We start from the raw sequence: 17721 nt of genomic DNA on the forward strand, positions 1-17721 counted from the left end.
GAATATTTCACAACAAACACTTCTCTGTTTGTGGATCCATGAAGGGAATCCATTAAACTTATAAAACAGTTTAAACCAAACCACCACAGACTTGCTTTGTATTTCTGAGGTATCTTAATTTAATGTAAAAAAAAAGAAAGGTTAAAGAACAAAATCCATCCAAGATAGCACACATCAAAAGCTTTAGGAGCTATAAATACAGGAGAGGGAATTTGGGTTTGTTTCATTAAAGGCCTAATAGGCAGGAAGGCCCTCTCAGCCACCCCCAGTCACTTTTTTTTCCCCGTTGGAAATGCTGTTGCCTCATCGCCAGGCCCCTGAGCATTACTGAAGCACGGAGGCCATCTTCTTGGAGGTAGTATGTGCGCTCATGCGCATGTTTCTCTGTGCTAGGAGCTGGGGGGTGGAATGGAGGGCTGCATGAGAGTCTCAGAGAGCAGACAAAGGCGAGAACTAGCCCTTCCCTCGCATCTCCTTTCTTCTTTCTGTGCTGTTTGTTCAAGGGGGTTAAGAGAAGAAGAAAAAAAAAAAGAACACACTACCTCAGTGTTCCTCTCCACATACTTTTAATGAGCACTATTTTCACTTTTTATTTGCTGATCAATAAACCCCAGGGTAGGACCTGTCTGTTCCCAGAGATAAAGAACTGCGTGCATAGCTGGTCTTTATCCAGCTGAACAAGTGCTGCTTTCTCTTTGTTTTTCACAGTGTTTCTGAGAGATAAGAGGAAACCACCAGACATGATGCATGACTGGGAGGTTCTGAAATCGTGTATAAACTCACTCTATATTCTGAGCTGTGGATTAGGGACGGAAAGAAAGGAAGAGGGCACCACATATAACCTGAGTTTGTTATTTCCTCTAGGTTAAAAACAAGCAGTTAAACACACACACACACGCGGGAGAGGGAAATGTGGGGGGTGGGGGGTTGGGGGTGTGGGGGAAGAACACATGAATAAATGTTCCAGTAAGGAAAGATGAAGCTGATTTTCAGTTATTGCACAGAAGTCAAATAAGGAGAATTTTAGTAATTCAAATGAGCACATCCCCCGCCCCCAAATTCAGTGACCATTTCCTACCCCAAAAAACTGCCTCTGTCATATGAATTCAATACCAAGATGAGCAGATGGGACCTAATTTTAGTCAAAGTGCCAGATAGATTCCCCGAAAAATAAGAGATGGGACCAGGTCAGTGTCCCATTAAGCTCATGTCCTGTAAGGCTCTTAGCACATCTCTGAGAGCTCCGGGATGAAGGAGTTGATAAGAGATTGATAACACAAGGTATTAACTAGTAGAGTAAGAGTAAATGTAAGATCAATGGGTACCGATAGATGCAGAAAGAGTTCGATGCTTCTAATAGCAAATGAAAAAATGTGGTAGCAACTTATATAAATGCAGAGCAGCAAATCATTTAGGAAAATTTGCCACTCAGCAAAGGAAAGGTCTGAGGCTGAGCCCTGAAATCATGAGAATGTGTGGACAAATGGGATCTTTGAAAATTGTAGGCTGAAAGGAGGAATAAACCCAGGAGACAAAGACAGGTCACTAAAAAGTAGAATTTAAGACAAAAGCCACAATACAATTGTTTCTGAGCAACCAGACCGAAAACAAGGAGACGGTGAGGCTGGGTCACGCTTCACTGTCTTGTGTTATTCTCTTGGTGTTACTGTTTGTTTCCACGCCTAGGCTCATGAACTTGAAATGCTCTGCTGTAGACTTTTGTCTTTGTCTCAGCTCCAGCACTGGATAATAAGTTCCCTCTAGGGAAAAAATGTGTCCCAGGCTTTCTAGAATGTCCCTCACAATACCTACCTTAGGCCCTGGCTGGAATAATAGCTCAATAAATGTTAATGGACAGGATTAATTAAAGAACAACTTCCTCTTTGTGTAATTATTCTTCCAAATGTTAGATTTCAAGAGGCCAAAACCTGGATTATATTTTACCTTTCTGATGCTGGGTAAATGAGAGGAGCAAATTATAAATTAACAAAGCGTTACTACTTTATTTCAAAGGGAATCAGTGATTTTAATGCCAACTATTAGGTTGGGAAATTAGATGTGTGAGTCTTCAAGAGACAGACTGAAGTCCAGTGGACTTTTCCTTGATCTCAGATTCATTCAGTCAGGCCAAGACTAAAAACCTTGGGTGATACTTTTTGTTTGTTTTGGTCACCGTGCCTGTGCAGTTCTTGAAGAGAGCACACACAGGCCCATCATAAAGCCCATCACTGCCCTGGTGCCCAGCAGCACGAGGCGCCAGAGATAAGTTAAACTAGAGATAAGCTGACAGCTGTAAATAATCCAGCAGGCCCTCCTGGCAGGAGAGACCCCTGCCCCTGGCAGTAAATCCCAGCACACACACACCCCCCTCTGCTCCTCAGGGCAGGAGAGCCCAGCAGCCCTCCACCCTCACAGGCCAAAAAACTCCGGCTGTAGCTTAACCCTGTAAAGACCCGAGCTCCCATTTTGGGGTGCGACTCTTGGCCTGCAGAGAGTCGTCACTTCACGGACTTTCAATAAAGCCCACTTTTGTCTGATACTCTTGGCCTCCTCTCTTTTCTAACATTCTGGTGCCGAAACCTGGGATGAGGGCACAGAGTTAGGCACCTGCCTATACAGCCCCTCATCCTGCAGGCCTCCATTCTTTCCTTTCTCCTTCCTCCCCTATTCCGCTTCCCTCTTTTCACTTACAGGACCCAGGAACTCTCCTTTCTTTTCTAACAGGTCTGTCTGTCTGGAAGTTTGGCTTCATGAGACAAAGGACTTATCTATTTTATGCACCGTCCTATGTCCAGCATCCAGAGCAGATTTTCCTGGCACATAGTAGGAGCTTAAGTAATCATTGTGGAAGGGAGGGAAGGAAGAAGGGGACAGGGAGTGGAGAGCTCTGCTTTTCACACCAATAAACTTGGCATGTGTTTACTCACTCTTTAGTGACCTAAGGTCCCCTTGGGTTCTGTGTTAGGAGCCAGAATGATGCCAGAATGATGAGATTCCAGTCTTTGTCATCCAATGATCCTCTATAATAGTAAAGAGAGAGGGACGTACACACCAGGTGGTAAGTGCCACAGCAGAGAGAGTTGCAGCAATATGGGGAGTGTGCCAAAGGGAGCATCTAATCTACCCTGAGGAAGAGTGCGAGGAACAAAAAACATCACAGACCTGAGCAGAATCCTAATAAACTCCATGATGTTTTGCAGGCTTGGAAACATTTGAATCTACATGGTTCTAAAGCTGACTGTGGAGAGAAAGATAAAATATGGCAGATTACCAGTCATTGCATGTCAGCGATTCCCTATTCAGTCACTTTGATGTTAAAAATTATTTTGGCCTTAGTGTTTTATTGGACTTTTGCTTCCTGCATGGAATGCAAAGGGATACAGTGAATCTGTCGTGCAGCAGCTCATCATAGAATTGCGGTGTTAAAAGCACAGTTTAGGGCCTCCCTGGTGGTGCAAGGGGTTAAGCAACGCGCTATGAAGCAATCCTCAGCCTCTGCAGCACGAGTTCAATCCCCGGCCAGCCAGGGAGAAACCCACAAGGCGAGGCAGATTTCTCCTGTCTTGCCTGCTGCCCCCCTCAGCAGTGTATTTCAGTCAGTCTGCCTGTTCTGTTCCCCACTCTGTCTCTGGTGAATCCTCTCATCCCCCTCACCTCTGGCCTATACCCCAGCTCTTGTATGCATAAATAAATAAATCTTTTTTTAAAAAAAAAAAGCACAGTCTAAATGGTACAAATTGAAGATGCATTGTCTGGGCCTGAGCTGCACCAGGAGTAATGGCTTTGCTAAGTACAATCAGTTAGGACCAGTCTTTGTTTTTTTTTTTCTTTTTTTTTCTTTTTAAGATTTATTTATTTATTTATACAAGCACTGGGTACAGTCAGACGTGCCGGAGGGTGAGAGAATTCACTAGAGCCAGAGCGGAGAGCAGAACAGGCAGACTGACGAAATACACTGCTGAGGGGAGCAGTGGGCGGCAGGAGAGCTCTGTTCTCCAAGTGGTTCCCTCACCCGGTGGCCGTGGATCGAACCAGCGCAGCAGAGGCTGCGGGCAGCTTCGCAGCCCAGCGCTCAACCGCTGCGCCACCGGGGAGACCCAGTCTTTGTTTTTTTTCTAAGCAATTTTTGGTTCCTGTGACAAGGATTAATGATATAAACAGCTATAAAGTGGTCTTTGTGTTTTATAAAAGCCTATAGCAGTAAAGATGTGTCTTTCTCTTCAAAACAGCAAATTTTCTGAAAAGGTTAGCTAAACTTCACAACAAAAAGAAAAATCACTAGTAGAAGAAAAAAAAATGTTGTGGTTGACTAAGCTTATTTCCATATAGGAAAAGATTCTGGGACTAGGCTGATGGACTGTTTAAGCCAGAAAATCCAGTGTCTGAGGAAAAAGAAATCCAGATTTTGACTTCTGCTTCTTGTTTTCCTTCCTCAGGTGCTGACCCCGGCACAGATCAAATCAATTTGCCAGGCTATTCTGGATTCTGGGAAGCAGTATGCCATGAAAAAGAGGAAACCATTCCCCCTGATGTATTCTTACTATGGAACTGAGTACTTGGGTGAGTGAAAACGCTGGCAAAGGCTTGTAGAATGAAGGGAGTCTCTCATAGCAGATGTTTTTGACATAGTGTTCCACTATCTATTTCACTGGAAATACTCTGAAATGCCATTTGAAAACAAATCTTGGTAGATATTACAAATCAAAATTTAATATTTGTATTTATAATATACCTGACAGAATCATAGCTATTATAACAATTTTTTACTATAGATATATATTTATTATCTTTGGAAATTGCTCACTGGTTTATGACTACAACAACATGGTAGACTAACAAAACCCAAAAGCCTTCTCCTAGAGCCAGCTAGAAATTCTGCATGAAATATGTCTTTTCAGGATAGAATCAAGTTTACAAGAAGAAAAATTTGTGCTCCACAATTTAAAAAAATTACTGAAAAACCAAAGCAATGAACATGTTCTCAGATACTGTTTGTTAGCAGTTACTTTCACTAAACACTAAACTCCTTATTCTCGATTGTGAATTCGTTGGCCCAACTTTGCTGAAAGTTTGTGAACAGTTTTCACACTCATTGCAATTAAGTGATTCAGCCACTGACAGCTTAAGATTAATGGTAGTGAATTAATAACAGACTACTGAGTCACAATGGCTTTTTGAGAGATGAGGCACGTAAAGTGAAAATTAATTACTCCCATTGGAATCCTTCAGTGCCTGCCATCACTCGTGAATATGACTTGCAAGGCCTCTTAATAGATTATCTGCCTCCTTCTCCAAATCTATCTCCAAGCTTTCTCTCCCCTTCACTGGTTCTGTCCAGCATAGTCTCCTACCAGCAAAGTGTTCTCATATCTTTGTAACTTTTGTGCCTGTTCCTTTTGCTTAGAATGCCCAGCTTCCTCCAGCCCCCTTATTTATCTGTAATACTTAAACCCAGGCTTGAGACGACTCCAACAGCATCTTATCTATTGAAAAAACTTTCTGTGCTTTTGAAGTTCTAGCCATTTACATAGATAGCACAAACTAGATTTCTAACTCATGTGTGCATGTTCTCCTGCAATGCAAGCTTTTCTCTAGCAATTTAAAATCCAATGCCAGAAAGGTACCTTCAGGATTCATGACCAAATTTTAAGGATAAAGTTTTTGACTAGAAACGATGGTAACGCTGTTTCTGGGGAGTCCAAAGTTCGAGTACCTGAGGGTCATGATAAAGCTTTAACATTATAGAGTGGAGTTGAAAGAGCAAGCCCCCAGAATATACTGACTGCAGCACCACTTGCCAATCATCAGGATCCTACTAACTAGAAATGAGTGAAAACTGCTATGGGGGCTGGGTTGACTTTCACTTTCCTTATAGTTTGCTCCTCCAGGCAGGCTCAGGCCTGCACTCAGTGCCAGAAATTCTTCGAAACTCTGCTCAGGTGACACTACCTGTGTCACCTGAACTTTCAACACCCCTTTCATTCTGAGGCCAACTTCAGCTCTCATAGAGCATTTATCTATCACCTCATGTTCTAATGATTTATATGCAACTCTGACTTTCTCATCAGATTGAATGGGGAGATCTTTAAGGTTATGAACCTTCATTTGTGTATCCCCAAAGCTTAGACAATACCCAGTATACAGTACTAAAGATGAAGGATTAAGTAAATTATCACCAAATACTAGTGTTTAACTTTACAGAAGAAGGCACTTAGTCTCTTTTGTTCACTTGTCTATCCTTACTACCTAGAATAGCATCTGGCACACAATGGGTTCTTAAATTTTATGTGTTGAATGAATGAATATATGCTTGGGATACTTAGAGCAAGTTATTTTTTTTAGCAGTTTAGGAGCATTTTCATAAATGTTGCTATGTTAATTACATTTAAAATATCTCTAAGATGGTTTGGTCACTAAACATTTTTCTGTAAAGGGACATATAGAAGATATTTCAAGCTCTGTAGGCCATATGGTCTCTGCCACGGTAGCACAAAAGTAGTCATAGATAATATGCAAATGAATGCGCATATCTGTGTTCCAATAAAGTTTTATTTACAAAAACAGATGATAAGCCACAGGAGTGTATGTGCCCCAGAAGTCTCATTCTTTGGCAGCTCAATTGTTACATTACTGTGTGTGTTTTCAAGTAATAGTGCTATTGTGTTTTTATCCTATTCAATCAAACTAGCTCTCAATTGTGTGAATTGTTATGCTTTTTTTTTTGTCAATATAGGAGCAGCTCATGGTCTGTCATCCATTCTCCAAATGCTTCTTTCTTACCATGAGCACCTCAAGCCTTCAGATCAGGAACTGGTGTGGCAGAGTGTGGACTTCCTCATGGAACAGGAACAGAACTCCAACTGGCCACCTGAGTTGGGCGAGGCGATCGAGCGAGAGAACGAGCTGGTACACTGGTGCCACGGTGCCCCAGGTCTCACAAACACTGTTACTGAAAGCATTGCTTTTCCTCGGGCTTAGCCAAAGGGAGATGCCTTTTCCAATAACGGAGGATATTTCTTATCTCATTACTAGATGAGATCAAAGGATCAAGATGGAATTTTTCAAAGCCAAAATGTCTTAATCTTTACAGGACCTCCAGAAATGACCCTATACCTTTTAAATTATATGATCTATATGTAGTTACGTATAACATCAACTAGCACTAGCAAATAGAAATATGAGCTGTGTATGAAATTAAGTTTTTAGTAGCCTCATTAAAAATGTAAAAAGAAACAGGTGGAATTAATTTTAATAATATCTATTCTATAACCCAGCATATGCAAAATACTATTTCAAGCTGCAACCAATTTAAAAATTGAGCTATCTTACTTTTTTTTCATAGAAAGTCTTTGAAATCCTGTGTATATTTTATACTTACATCCCATCTCAATTCAGACTAGCCACATTGCAATTTCTCAGTAGCTACATTGCACTGTGCAACTCTGGAGCCTAGCAATCAGATGTGGTCCTAGACTAGTAGCGTGGGCAACCTGGGAGCTTGTTAGAAATGCAGAATCTCAGCCCCCACCCCAGACACACTGCAACAAAATCTGCATTTCAACAAGATTCCCTAGGTGATTTGTGTGCGCATTAACGTTTGAGATGCACTGTTCTAGAATTCTCCATATGAGGTTTTCCATCATCACCTAGTAAAAAGTGTAGGTGAAATAGGAAGTCGTTTCAGTGAGCCCTCTGTAACTGAGCCTGCAAACTTATCAGACTCCATCTTTCCCCCTCCTTTTTAAAATCCCACTGCACAGCTAATTAGCCTTCACAGAAAGGACAATTTGAAGTAAGTTAAATTCAAATAAATCAACTAATTTTGGTTGATTGATTAAGGGAGAGATTTAAAGTACCAAAATAACACACCATTTTTGGATTAGAAGTGGATTTAATTTGCAAGGCTATACTTCAATGCCATGAGCACAACTTTAAAATATATTTGATTTCTCTTTAGTCTGTTATCTGATTTTTTATTACTTCCTTTCCCCTACTTACCTAATCAATGTTATTTAATGCAACTGTAATTTCATTTTTTTCTTGGTAGAGTTTGAGTTGATGAATAATAAGAGTCTTAGTCCATCAACCATATTTTCTCTGCCTGCTACGTTTACCTAAGAAAAGGACTTCAAAGGCCCCTGTGCGTGCTTGTACCAATGCCAGGACATTATGCATTATATTCAGGGTAGCTCCTGCCGGTTATAATTTGAGGCTATTTCTTTCTGCTTTGAACTCTTTAGAGAAAAACAACAGTTATTTACCATCCTGGAAATGAAATCTTTTCATGTTATGCTCAACATTCTCATTTCCCAGTTCCTTTAATCGTCTTTGATGGTGGCCTCTGGATAGCCTCCAAGCACCCCAGGATCCTTGGATTTTTGGAGATGTCCCCAGTTAAATACCGAATCTTTTAAAAGGACTCGGTGTGCTAATAAAAGCCCTGTACTGAGTGGGAAAATAATCTACTAAAATGGGTGACTGTGTCAGTTAATCGATGTGGGTATCTTGAAGGACAATTATTTCATCCAATTTTTGTACATTGAATGCCATCTGTCTTTGCAAATCATGTATCATAACAGCACAACATAGGACTCATCACAGAGGGGACTTTTATTTATCCTCCTATATCATTGGCATTCAGTATCTTAGTAAGATTAAACATAGGTTCCAGAGCAAAATTATTGAACCCTGTATTCACCGGACTGCCAAAAATAAACCAATCCACAGATGAATAAAGAACCCAATAGGGCCCATTATTGCTGCCAACCCTGGCTCCCGCCTCAAGGCTGCTGGTCTTCCTTTTAAGATAAATGCTAAAAACATTATCGAGAATGATTAAAAATCTGATTAATTAAGTGCTGGTCAAAGACCATCCACATCTCTCTGAAGTTGGCAATAGTAAATTCTGAATATTCTAAAACACAAGATGACCTAAAAACTGATTTTCTCTTGTTTGAGAAAAATATTTTTGGAGAGTAGATTTATGAATAGCACAGATGGTTTGGGGCAGCAGAGTGGTTCTGTGATTAAAAACCTGCCAGACACAATCCGCAATGTGAAACTTTCATCAGTGATACCTTATCTGCCCCCCTGATTGATTCCTATTGACTTTCTTTCAACCCACCTCTACAGGAAACTATCTTAGTTATGTCTGCAGTAGAGACACAGTTCTCAATTCTAAATTAATGACTCTGGGTTTTAATGGTAGTGCCAACACAAGCCAGTTCAGTAACCTTGAGAAACCACTCTGCTCCTTTTGTGCCTCTGTTTCTTCATCTGTGAAATGAGCACATTGAGATGGAATAGTGAAACCCAATCTTATCATCATTACAGACCCCTTTTATCCTGTGGATCCTTGCCATTCCTGAGGGATATTTACAAATCTCCACATATTTACAAATCTCCACATTTATAACTACCCAGTGTGGGATATAGTTTTTCTCACTAAATGCAATGAAGTATAGCAGGCAGATTTATATGACCCCTTCATATTCTTTATGATTCTAAAATACAGAATGAAAATCATTTGCAAAGTCATTAAAAACAAATGCCATAGCTAAAATCAAAACTCTAGGTTGTGTTATGTTATGTCATTACAGTGGTAACACTGACAGTGCATTTCCTTTACTCTGTGAAACACAAGTGTGGCTATTTTTTACTTAAATCATTTCACTTCACAAGGGCTCCTGGCTAGGCAACTTTGAATGCAGAGCAAGGACTTGGCTATTTCAGGTGTCACGGGTCACTAAGCTTTTTTTTTTTTTTTTGGCATAGAACTGGGGTGTAGACCAGAGGTATGGGGGCGTGAGAGGATTCACCAGAGACAGAGTGGGGAGCAGGACAGATCTACGGAAATACAGTGCTGAGGAGAGCAGAGAGAGAGACAGGAGAGGTCTGCTGCGTCATATGTGGGCTAGCTCCCAGGCCAGGAATCAAACTCAGGCCATAAAGGTGATGGCCCTGAGACTTCACCCTTAGGCTACCAGGGAGGCCCACACTAAGCATTTAGTGCACACAGAACAGGGTGTGTTTCAGTGAAATGGCAGATCCCAGGACACAGCCTTGTGGCTATTCCCCGGTGTGCTGAAACTGTCTGTGGTGAACCTGGCTATCATAAGGCTCTGGTAGATCACATATTTTCAAGGATTTAGCCTCTTCAACCATATTTCTTAATTAATACTTAAATCCTTCCTCTAGCTGTATTTGGTAAAGACATCCATCACTGCTGACTTGGGTGCCAATAATCTGGGTTCCCATGTTGAAATGACATGGCACCCATAAAAAGCAAAGATACCTAACATTCCTTCCATTTATTTATTTATTTATTTATTTATTTATTTATTTATTTATGCATACAAGCACTGGGTACAGTCAGAAGCGCGGGAGGGTGAGAGAATTCACCAGAGCCAGAGGGGAGAGTAGAGCAGGCAGACGGAGGAAGCACACTGCTGAGGGGAGCAGAGGGCAGCAGGAGAGGTCTGCGTGCCATGTGGGACCCTTGCCACGCGGCCGGGGATCAAACCGGCACCGCAGAGGCTGCAGGCACCTTCGCAGCCCAGCGCTCACCGGGGAGGCCCAACATTCCTTCCTTTTAAATTGTGTGGTCTTGGGGCCTCCCCGGTGGCGCACAAGGTTAAGTCTCAGCACTATGAAGCAATCCGTAGCCACTGCAGCACGAGTTCAATCCCTGGCCAGGGAACTAACCCACATGGTGCAGCAGACCTCTTCTGTCTCGCCAGCTGCTCCCCTCAGCAGTGTATTTCAGGAGATCTGCCTGTTCTCCCTCCTCTGTCTCTGGTGAATACTCTCACAACCACCCCCACCCCACACACACACCTGTGTCCTACACCCCGGCTGTTATATGCATAAATAAATAAAATAAATCTTAAAAAAAATAAATTGTGCAGTCTTGTTGTGGATTTCAGTAGGTCAGGTTAGAAGACAGTATGTTTAGACAGTTTTTCAAGGTCCCTCGTGTCACTCTGTGATCCAGGCCATAGGAAGAGATCCTTTCTCTCTGAGCAGAACCATAGTTATCAATACCTCTAAGCTGCCTCAGGCTCAGGACCCAATATAGGAATTAGACCAGCTAAGATCTTCTTCCTCCACATCTCTCATCTCCCCTTCAGCGTTGGCCTGTGTGGGGCTGAGATAGAGATAGTCTAGGAGCAGTAGACTTTTGTGGTGCCCTTGCTTCATGTCAAACACTGTGCCGAGGATTAGAAGAAAATGAATGAGATAGACTTCCCGCTCTCGGGTAGTTTGCAAGGCACTAGGGGAAGCAAACGTGTGTACAGATCATTTGAATATCATACTGTATAAGTGATGAGGTTTGTCTAGAAAGCTATGGAAGCTCAGGGAAGGCTTCCTGGAGAGGTAATCCCTGAGGTAAATGGTCAGGCCAAGAAAGGTAGAAAGTTTGTTCCAAGAGGAGTGAACAACCTAGGCAGTCAGAGACACGGAACCACACAGTGGTTTTATGGAAATAAGAAGCTTCAAGTCAGGAGGAGAAAAGACAGGAGAACAGAGCAGGAGATGGGTCACAAAGGGCTTTCTGTGTCTTGCTAAGGCATCTGGGTACCAGGGAGCCAATTCGTGGGTTTAAGCACAAGAGTGACATAGTCAGATTACTGTTTTCAAAGGCCTCTCACTCTGCCTCTGAGACAGAATGAATTTAAGGTGTAGCAAAGCTGGGCAGAAATCTAGAGAGGTGTAGAGCCTGAGGGCCTTTCCACAAGCCTGTCCTTCTGGCTTGAGCCCCTCCCTCTTCCACCAGCTTTCTGCCAGATGTCTAGAAGCAGAACTGGATCTCAGGCGGAGACTTTGAGTGTGTAGAAAGGCAGGCAGTGGCAAGGGAGAAACCCCAAGGGGCATGTCTCACTTGGAGACTACAATAGCTTCTCCAGGATTGCCAGGGGAGGCTAAAGAGGCACAGACTACTGGGTGGTGGGGAACTGATATTTTGTACCCCTGTGTCCATCAGTGAGTGGCTGGCTGAAATCTGCTGGTGGGTAGCCAGTTGCCACGGAGCATAGCCTCCCATGTGGCTAGGTCAGATCTCCTGTGAAGGTGTCAGCCATGAGCTTTGTTAGCAGCCAACTCTGCAACTGGGAGTTGGATCACCTGCTGGAAATGTAAAGGGGATCCACAGACCACTAGTGGGTTACCTTCACCTGTCAAATTCCTCCTCCTCCTTCAGGGCTCAGGTTACTGGTGTAACTCCCTCCTGGTGGCCTTTCCCACCTCCCAGAGAGGGTTGGTGGCCTTCCTGTGTACTTCCTCATTTTGTGACTCAACAGTGTCATGAACTACATGTGCAACTACATATGCTATCAGTCATGTGTGCATATTTTTCTCTCTCTATACCGTGCCTTCCTGAAGCTCAACAGTCATGTTTAGCATTCATTTTATATTGCCCAGGGCCACATCTGGCTCCATAATTTAGATGTCCCAGTACAAAATGAAAATACAGATCTCTTAAAAAAAAAAATACCAGGGCCTCCCTGGTGGCGCAAGGGGTAAAGATGCAACCTATGAAGCAATCCGCAGCCACTGCATTTCGAGTTCGATCCCTGGCCAGGGAGCTACCCACATGGCACTGTAGACCTCTCCTGTCTCTCCCACTGCTCCCCTCAACAGTGCATTTTAGTCAATCTGCCTGTTCTGTTCCCCACTCTGTCTCTGGTGAATCCTCTCACCCCCACACCTCTGGCCTGTACCCCAGTTCTTGTATGCATAAATAAATCTTTTAAAAAGTAAGAATTTCAAGATGGCAACAACAGAGCATTAAACCAGGCAAGGAATTCTTCTGAAGGTCAAATGCCCAGGGAAACCTGCCCTGCCTAAGGCTATCCATACTGTAGGTAATCATTGACTGCTTTCAAAAGAATGGCTACAGTGAATGAATGAATGAATGAATGAATGAATGCATAATTAAATAGGTTCCATTCTTTTTCAAATCATCATTTGGTTTGTGGGAGCTACTGAAGAAGGACAATGCTACAGTCGACCATTGTCTGTAGTTGAGTGGGAAGCACTGGGTGAGAGTGTCTGTTGCTAGGTGTTACGCATAAGGAGTGTTAAAGGGCAGATTTTAAAAGAGGATAAAATCATGACTCACACATATAAAATAAACATGCCAATGACTTTACTTACACCATTAATTAATGAGGGAATCCAAAAGGTGTTACCACTGGTTCAAAGGAAAAGCCAACAGACATATTTAAAGTCATTGGGAATGCTGATGTGAATTTGCTTGATTTATGCAAAACTGACTTCTTGCAGAGGCCAAGGGAAGTCCATCCATCCTCTACCAGATAGAAAGTGAGTTTCCAGGAACAGAAATTATTTACATTGCTATCAGATTTCTACAAGGTAATTTCTGTCTCTGCAGAGTTGTAAAATACCACCATCAAAGACAAGGAACCGCAGAGATAACCCTGATGGATAAACTAGTCAAGATACCTGCTAAATCCCAGTCTCCCCCACTTTTTATATGGGATAAAGGGTAGAATATACAGGGGGAGAGAGAGTTTGTGTGGTCTCTTCCCTAAATGTGAGCACCTGGAACTTGGGGAAACCATACGCTGTCGCTTCTGTTTTTCCATGCCTGCCTGTGTGTACGTTTGTCTTTGTTTAGTTTTGAAGGAAAATTTCTTTCCTTGGAATTATCAAATAGGAAAGGACTCATTTCACAGCTAGAGAAGTCTCAGCCAGGTCATTTGGGATCATTAATGTTTGTGGAAGGACACCAGTTTTACTCTTTTTATTTTTATTTTATTTTATTTTTAAAGATTTATTTATTTATACAAGCACTGGGTACAGTCAGAAGTGCGGGAGGGTGAGAGGATTCACCAGAGCCAGAGCGGGGAACAGAACAGGTAGAGTGACAAAATACACTGCTGAGGGGAGCAGCGGGTGAGACAGGGGAGGTCTGCTGCACCATGTGGGACCCTCGCCGGTGGCTGGGGATCGAACTGGAGCTGCAGAGGCTGCTGGCAGCTTCACAGCCCAGCGCTCAACCGCTGCGCCACCAGGGGAGGCCCAGTTTTACTCTTTTTTTAAAAAAAAATGTTTAATTATAAGTACGTAAACATTGCAAATTCCATTCATCTGTGGGAGAATGGGCAAACTGTATAAATATTTGGCCACCTCAAATTGGCAGATATTTATAATGCATACTGAAGGAGACATCATTAAACATTAACCCAGTTGTAAATTGTGGATTTTATAGATCTGTGTACTTGTTGTTCTATCTCCAGGGACTGTGGCCACAATACAATTCAAACAACTTCCACAGAGTCTCACAGGAATAACAAAACTCCCTTGTAAAAGATTCCATGGCCTTGCTACTCAAAATGTGCTTTCCTGGAAGGGCACTTTTAAGAAATGTGTCAGTGTCAGTACCTGACACTTTGGTTTTTCTGTATTCCTCATATAAATGAAAGCTTAAAAGCTCACAACAGATATGAGGCACCCAGGAGAGAAGGGGTTTGAGGAGGAAGGCATGAAAACTGGGAATAGGGGAGGAAGGGGAAGAGCATAAGGGAATATAGTGACTAGGGATGCTTTGGTGGTGGGAGAGCTATGGTGACCACACCTGAGCGAGGAAATCATATATTGTCAAAAAATTAACGATGTAGGAAAAAAAGTACTACATTAAAAAATTGAAAGAAAAGTATCAAAAAAAAAAAAAGAAAAAGAAATGCAGTACCTCCAGCCCCTCCTCTGACCTACCAAATTAGAATGGATATTTTACTAATACCCAAGGGATTTGTGGGCCTTATATAGTTTGACAGGTTCATTTCCTCCTGAGAGTCACCTCTAATATCTTTGGTGTTTTCACAGGCATAGCCTATCTGTTTGCCAAAGCTTATCTGGTTTCCAAGAAACCACAGTACCTGGATACCTGTATTCGGTGTGGGGAACTTACATGGCAGAAGGGCCTGCTGAAGAAGGGGCCAGGAATTTGCCATGGGGTAGCTGGCAGTGCTTACGTCTTCTTACTGCTGTACCGGCTTACTGGAAACTCGAAATACATCTACCGAGCCCAAAGGTCAGCTCTTCTTCACGTGTTGTTGGTTTTCTTCTTTTTCTATTTTCCAAATTTTAATAACTGTTCTGAATAGGCACTAGAGTCATATAGTTGAAATGGTGTAAAAAGCATACATCTACTATGCAACCTAGAGATTTATCAATAGTTCACCTCCCAGATGACAATCAGTGTCACCAGTTTCTTAGTTCTTTTTCCCAGAGATGTTCTGTGTAGATACAAGCAAATAGGTATGCATGTAAAATTTTGTCCCCCTTTGTTAAATATGAATGGTGGCACCTCGCTATTTTAGAGAACACCCTAAGTCAGTATATAAATGGTTTTGCATTTTATTGTTGCATTGCAATTCATTATATGAATGAATTATCATTTATTTAACCAGTTTCATATAGAGGGATATTTGTATTACTTCAGTATTTTGCATTACAAATCATGCTATGATGAATAACCTTGTACATATATCTTTGCACATATTTGGGTATATTTGCAAGATAGTGTCGCTCCCTAGAAGTGGGATTGCTGGGTTAAAGAGTATGCATATTTCTATTTTTTTTATTATGATAAAAACACTTAACAGATTTATCCTTATAACATTTAAAAAATTTTGATTGAAGTAACATAGCATTATGTAAGTTTCAGGTGTGTGTGCATCATTCTAAGTTAACATCTATATGTACTACAAAAAGTTCACTGCTGAAAGTACAGTTCAGACCTTTTTCCTGGTTTACTCATCCTCTTCCCCTTTCATTTCTGATAACGATTAGTTTGCTCTAAAAGTTTATTTTTAATTTTCTTAGTTTGCATTTGTTTATTTAATCTGTATAGCACATGAACACAATCATGTGGTGTTTATCTTTCTCTGTCTGACTTATTTCACTAAGCATAATTCCCTCTCAGTGCATCATGTTATTGCAAATGACAAGATTTCATCTTATTTTTTTTAATGGCTGAGCAGTATTTCATTGAGTCCATGTACCACGTCTTTATCCATTCATCTATTGGTGGGCATTTAGGTTTCATAGCATATTTTATTTTATTTTTTCTCATAACATTTTCAAATGCACAATAGCATATTGTTAACTATAGACACAATGTCATACAAAAGATTTCTAGAATTTATTCACCTTTAACACCTATAGCAAACTTTATACCCATTGAACAACAACTCCCCATTCCCAGCTCCTCCTGGCCCCTGGTAACTAGCATTCGATCTGTGCTTCTGTGAGTTCGACCACTGCAGATCCCTCAAATAAGTCTTATTGAGCTGCAGTTGTCTTTTGTGACTGGCTTATTTCACTTAGCATAATGTCCTCATTTATATTTAGAGCAGTGTCTGCCTCATAGTAACTATAATGTAAGTGTTCACTGTTTATTATTACTAAAAATTTGAATTATGTCATTCCAGGCATGTCTCTATGCATAAATATTTGTTCATATATCCATAATGCATATATGTATATATATATATTTTTATTTTTTTATTTTTGCATAGAACTGGGATGTAGGCCGAGGTACAAGGGGTGAGAGGATTCACCAGACACAGAGTGGGGAATAGAACAGGTAGATTTACTGAAATACACTGCTTAGGGGAGCAGCAGGCAACACAAAAGAGGTCTGCTGTGCCATACAGCTCCCTGGCAGGGAATGGAACTCAAGCCATAGTGGTGATAGCACACTGAGACTTAACTCCTAGAATACCAGGGTGGCCATGTATATGTATATTTAATTTATTTTTTTTAAAGATTTATTTTATTTATACAAGAGCTGGGGCACAGGCCAGAGTCGCGGGAGGGTGAGAGGATTCACCAGAGACAGTGCTGGGAGCAGGACAGGCAGACAGACTGAAATACACTGCTGAGGGGAGCAGCGGGCGAGACAGGAGAGGTCTGCTCGCCATGTGGGTATCTCCCTGGCCAGCCGGGAATCGAACTGGCACTGCAGAGGCTGCGGACAGCTTCATAGCACTGTGCTCAACCCGCTGCGCCACCGGGGAGGCCCTGTATATGTATATTTTAATAAGATCCCGTGTGTATGTATGACAGCACTATACATACTATTTGAAGCTTAGAATTTTAAATAAAAATTTTTAAGGGACCTTATTTATTTCCGTTTGTAAAGCTCTGTCTGATTTTAATGGTTATATAATTATTCATTATAGATGTGCCATGATTAATTTAACAATCTTTAAATGATGGCTATTTGGTAATGTGTAATTTTTACTAATGCAAACAAATTGTCCCAAATATTCAGTGCATACATTTCTGGGTAATTGTGTAAGAGTTTTTTGTCAGAGAAATTTTAGAAATGAAGCCATAGAGCCACAGGTATTTATGGCCTGGCTATCTTTTGCCCATTTTTTTCCTTATTGCAGTGCTTACATTGAGGATTTTAACTCTGTTAATATATAATGTAAATAGTTTTCTGCTTTTTTCTTTTCTGCTATTTCTCTTTCAATTTAGGTGATGGTATTTTGCGGGACTAAAATTTTAAGTATTTTTCCTGTCAAAGTTGTCAATCTCTTAAAATTTTAAGACTTTATATTATGCTTTAAAGACCTTTCCGAGATCAGGCGCTTTCAGGGTGCCACAAAACACAACAAAGCAAAAAACGGACAATTATAAATCAGAGACATCCTGCAGGGGAGGAGGAGGGAGAGGGATCAGAGGGAG

The 17721-nt window shown here is 41.5% G+C and overlaps 1 protein-coding gene across 1 annotated transcript in view; it reads left to right on the forward strand.

Moving 5' to 3' along the window:
- LANCL3 (LanC like family member 3) overlaps nucleotides 1–17721 on the forward strand; it is a gene marked incomplete at both ends in the record, with an annotated part of 102319 nt that overhangs the window by 78586 nt on the left and 6012 nt on the right. Inside the window, 3 exons of the mRNA XM_084258212.1 lie at nucleotides 4437–4560; nucleotides 6734–6931; nucleotides 14848–15055. Of these exons, the coding sequence (XP_084114338.1) occupies nucleotides 4437–4560; nucleotides 6734–6931; nucleotides 14848–15055 (530 nt within the window). The remainder of the gene's footprint in view (nucleotides 1–4436; nucleotides 4561–6733; nucleotides 6932–14847; nucleotides 15056–17721) is intronic.

The sequence above is a fragment of the Talpa europaea genome (genome assembly GCF_964194135.1).
Source record: "Talpa europaea genome assembly, chromosome: X".
Classification (NCBI taxonomy): domain Eukaryota; kingdom Metazoa; phylum Chordata; class Mammalia; order Eulipotyphla; family Talpidae; genus Talpa; species Talpa europaea.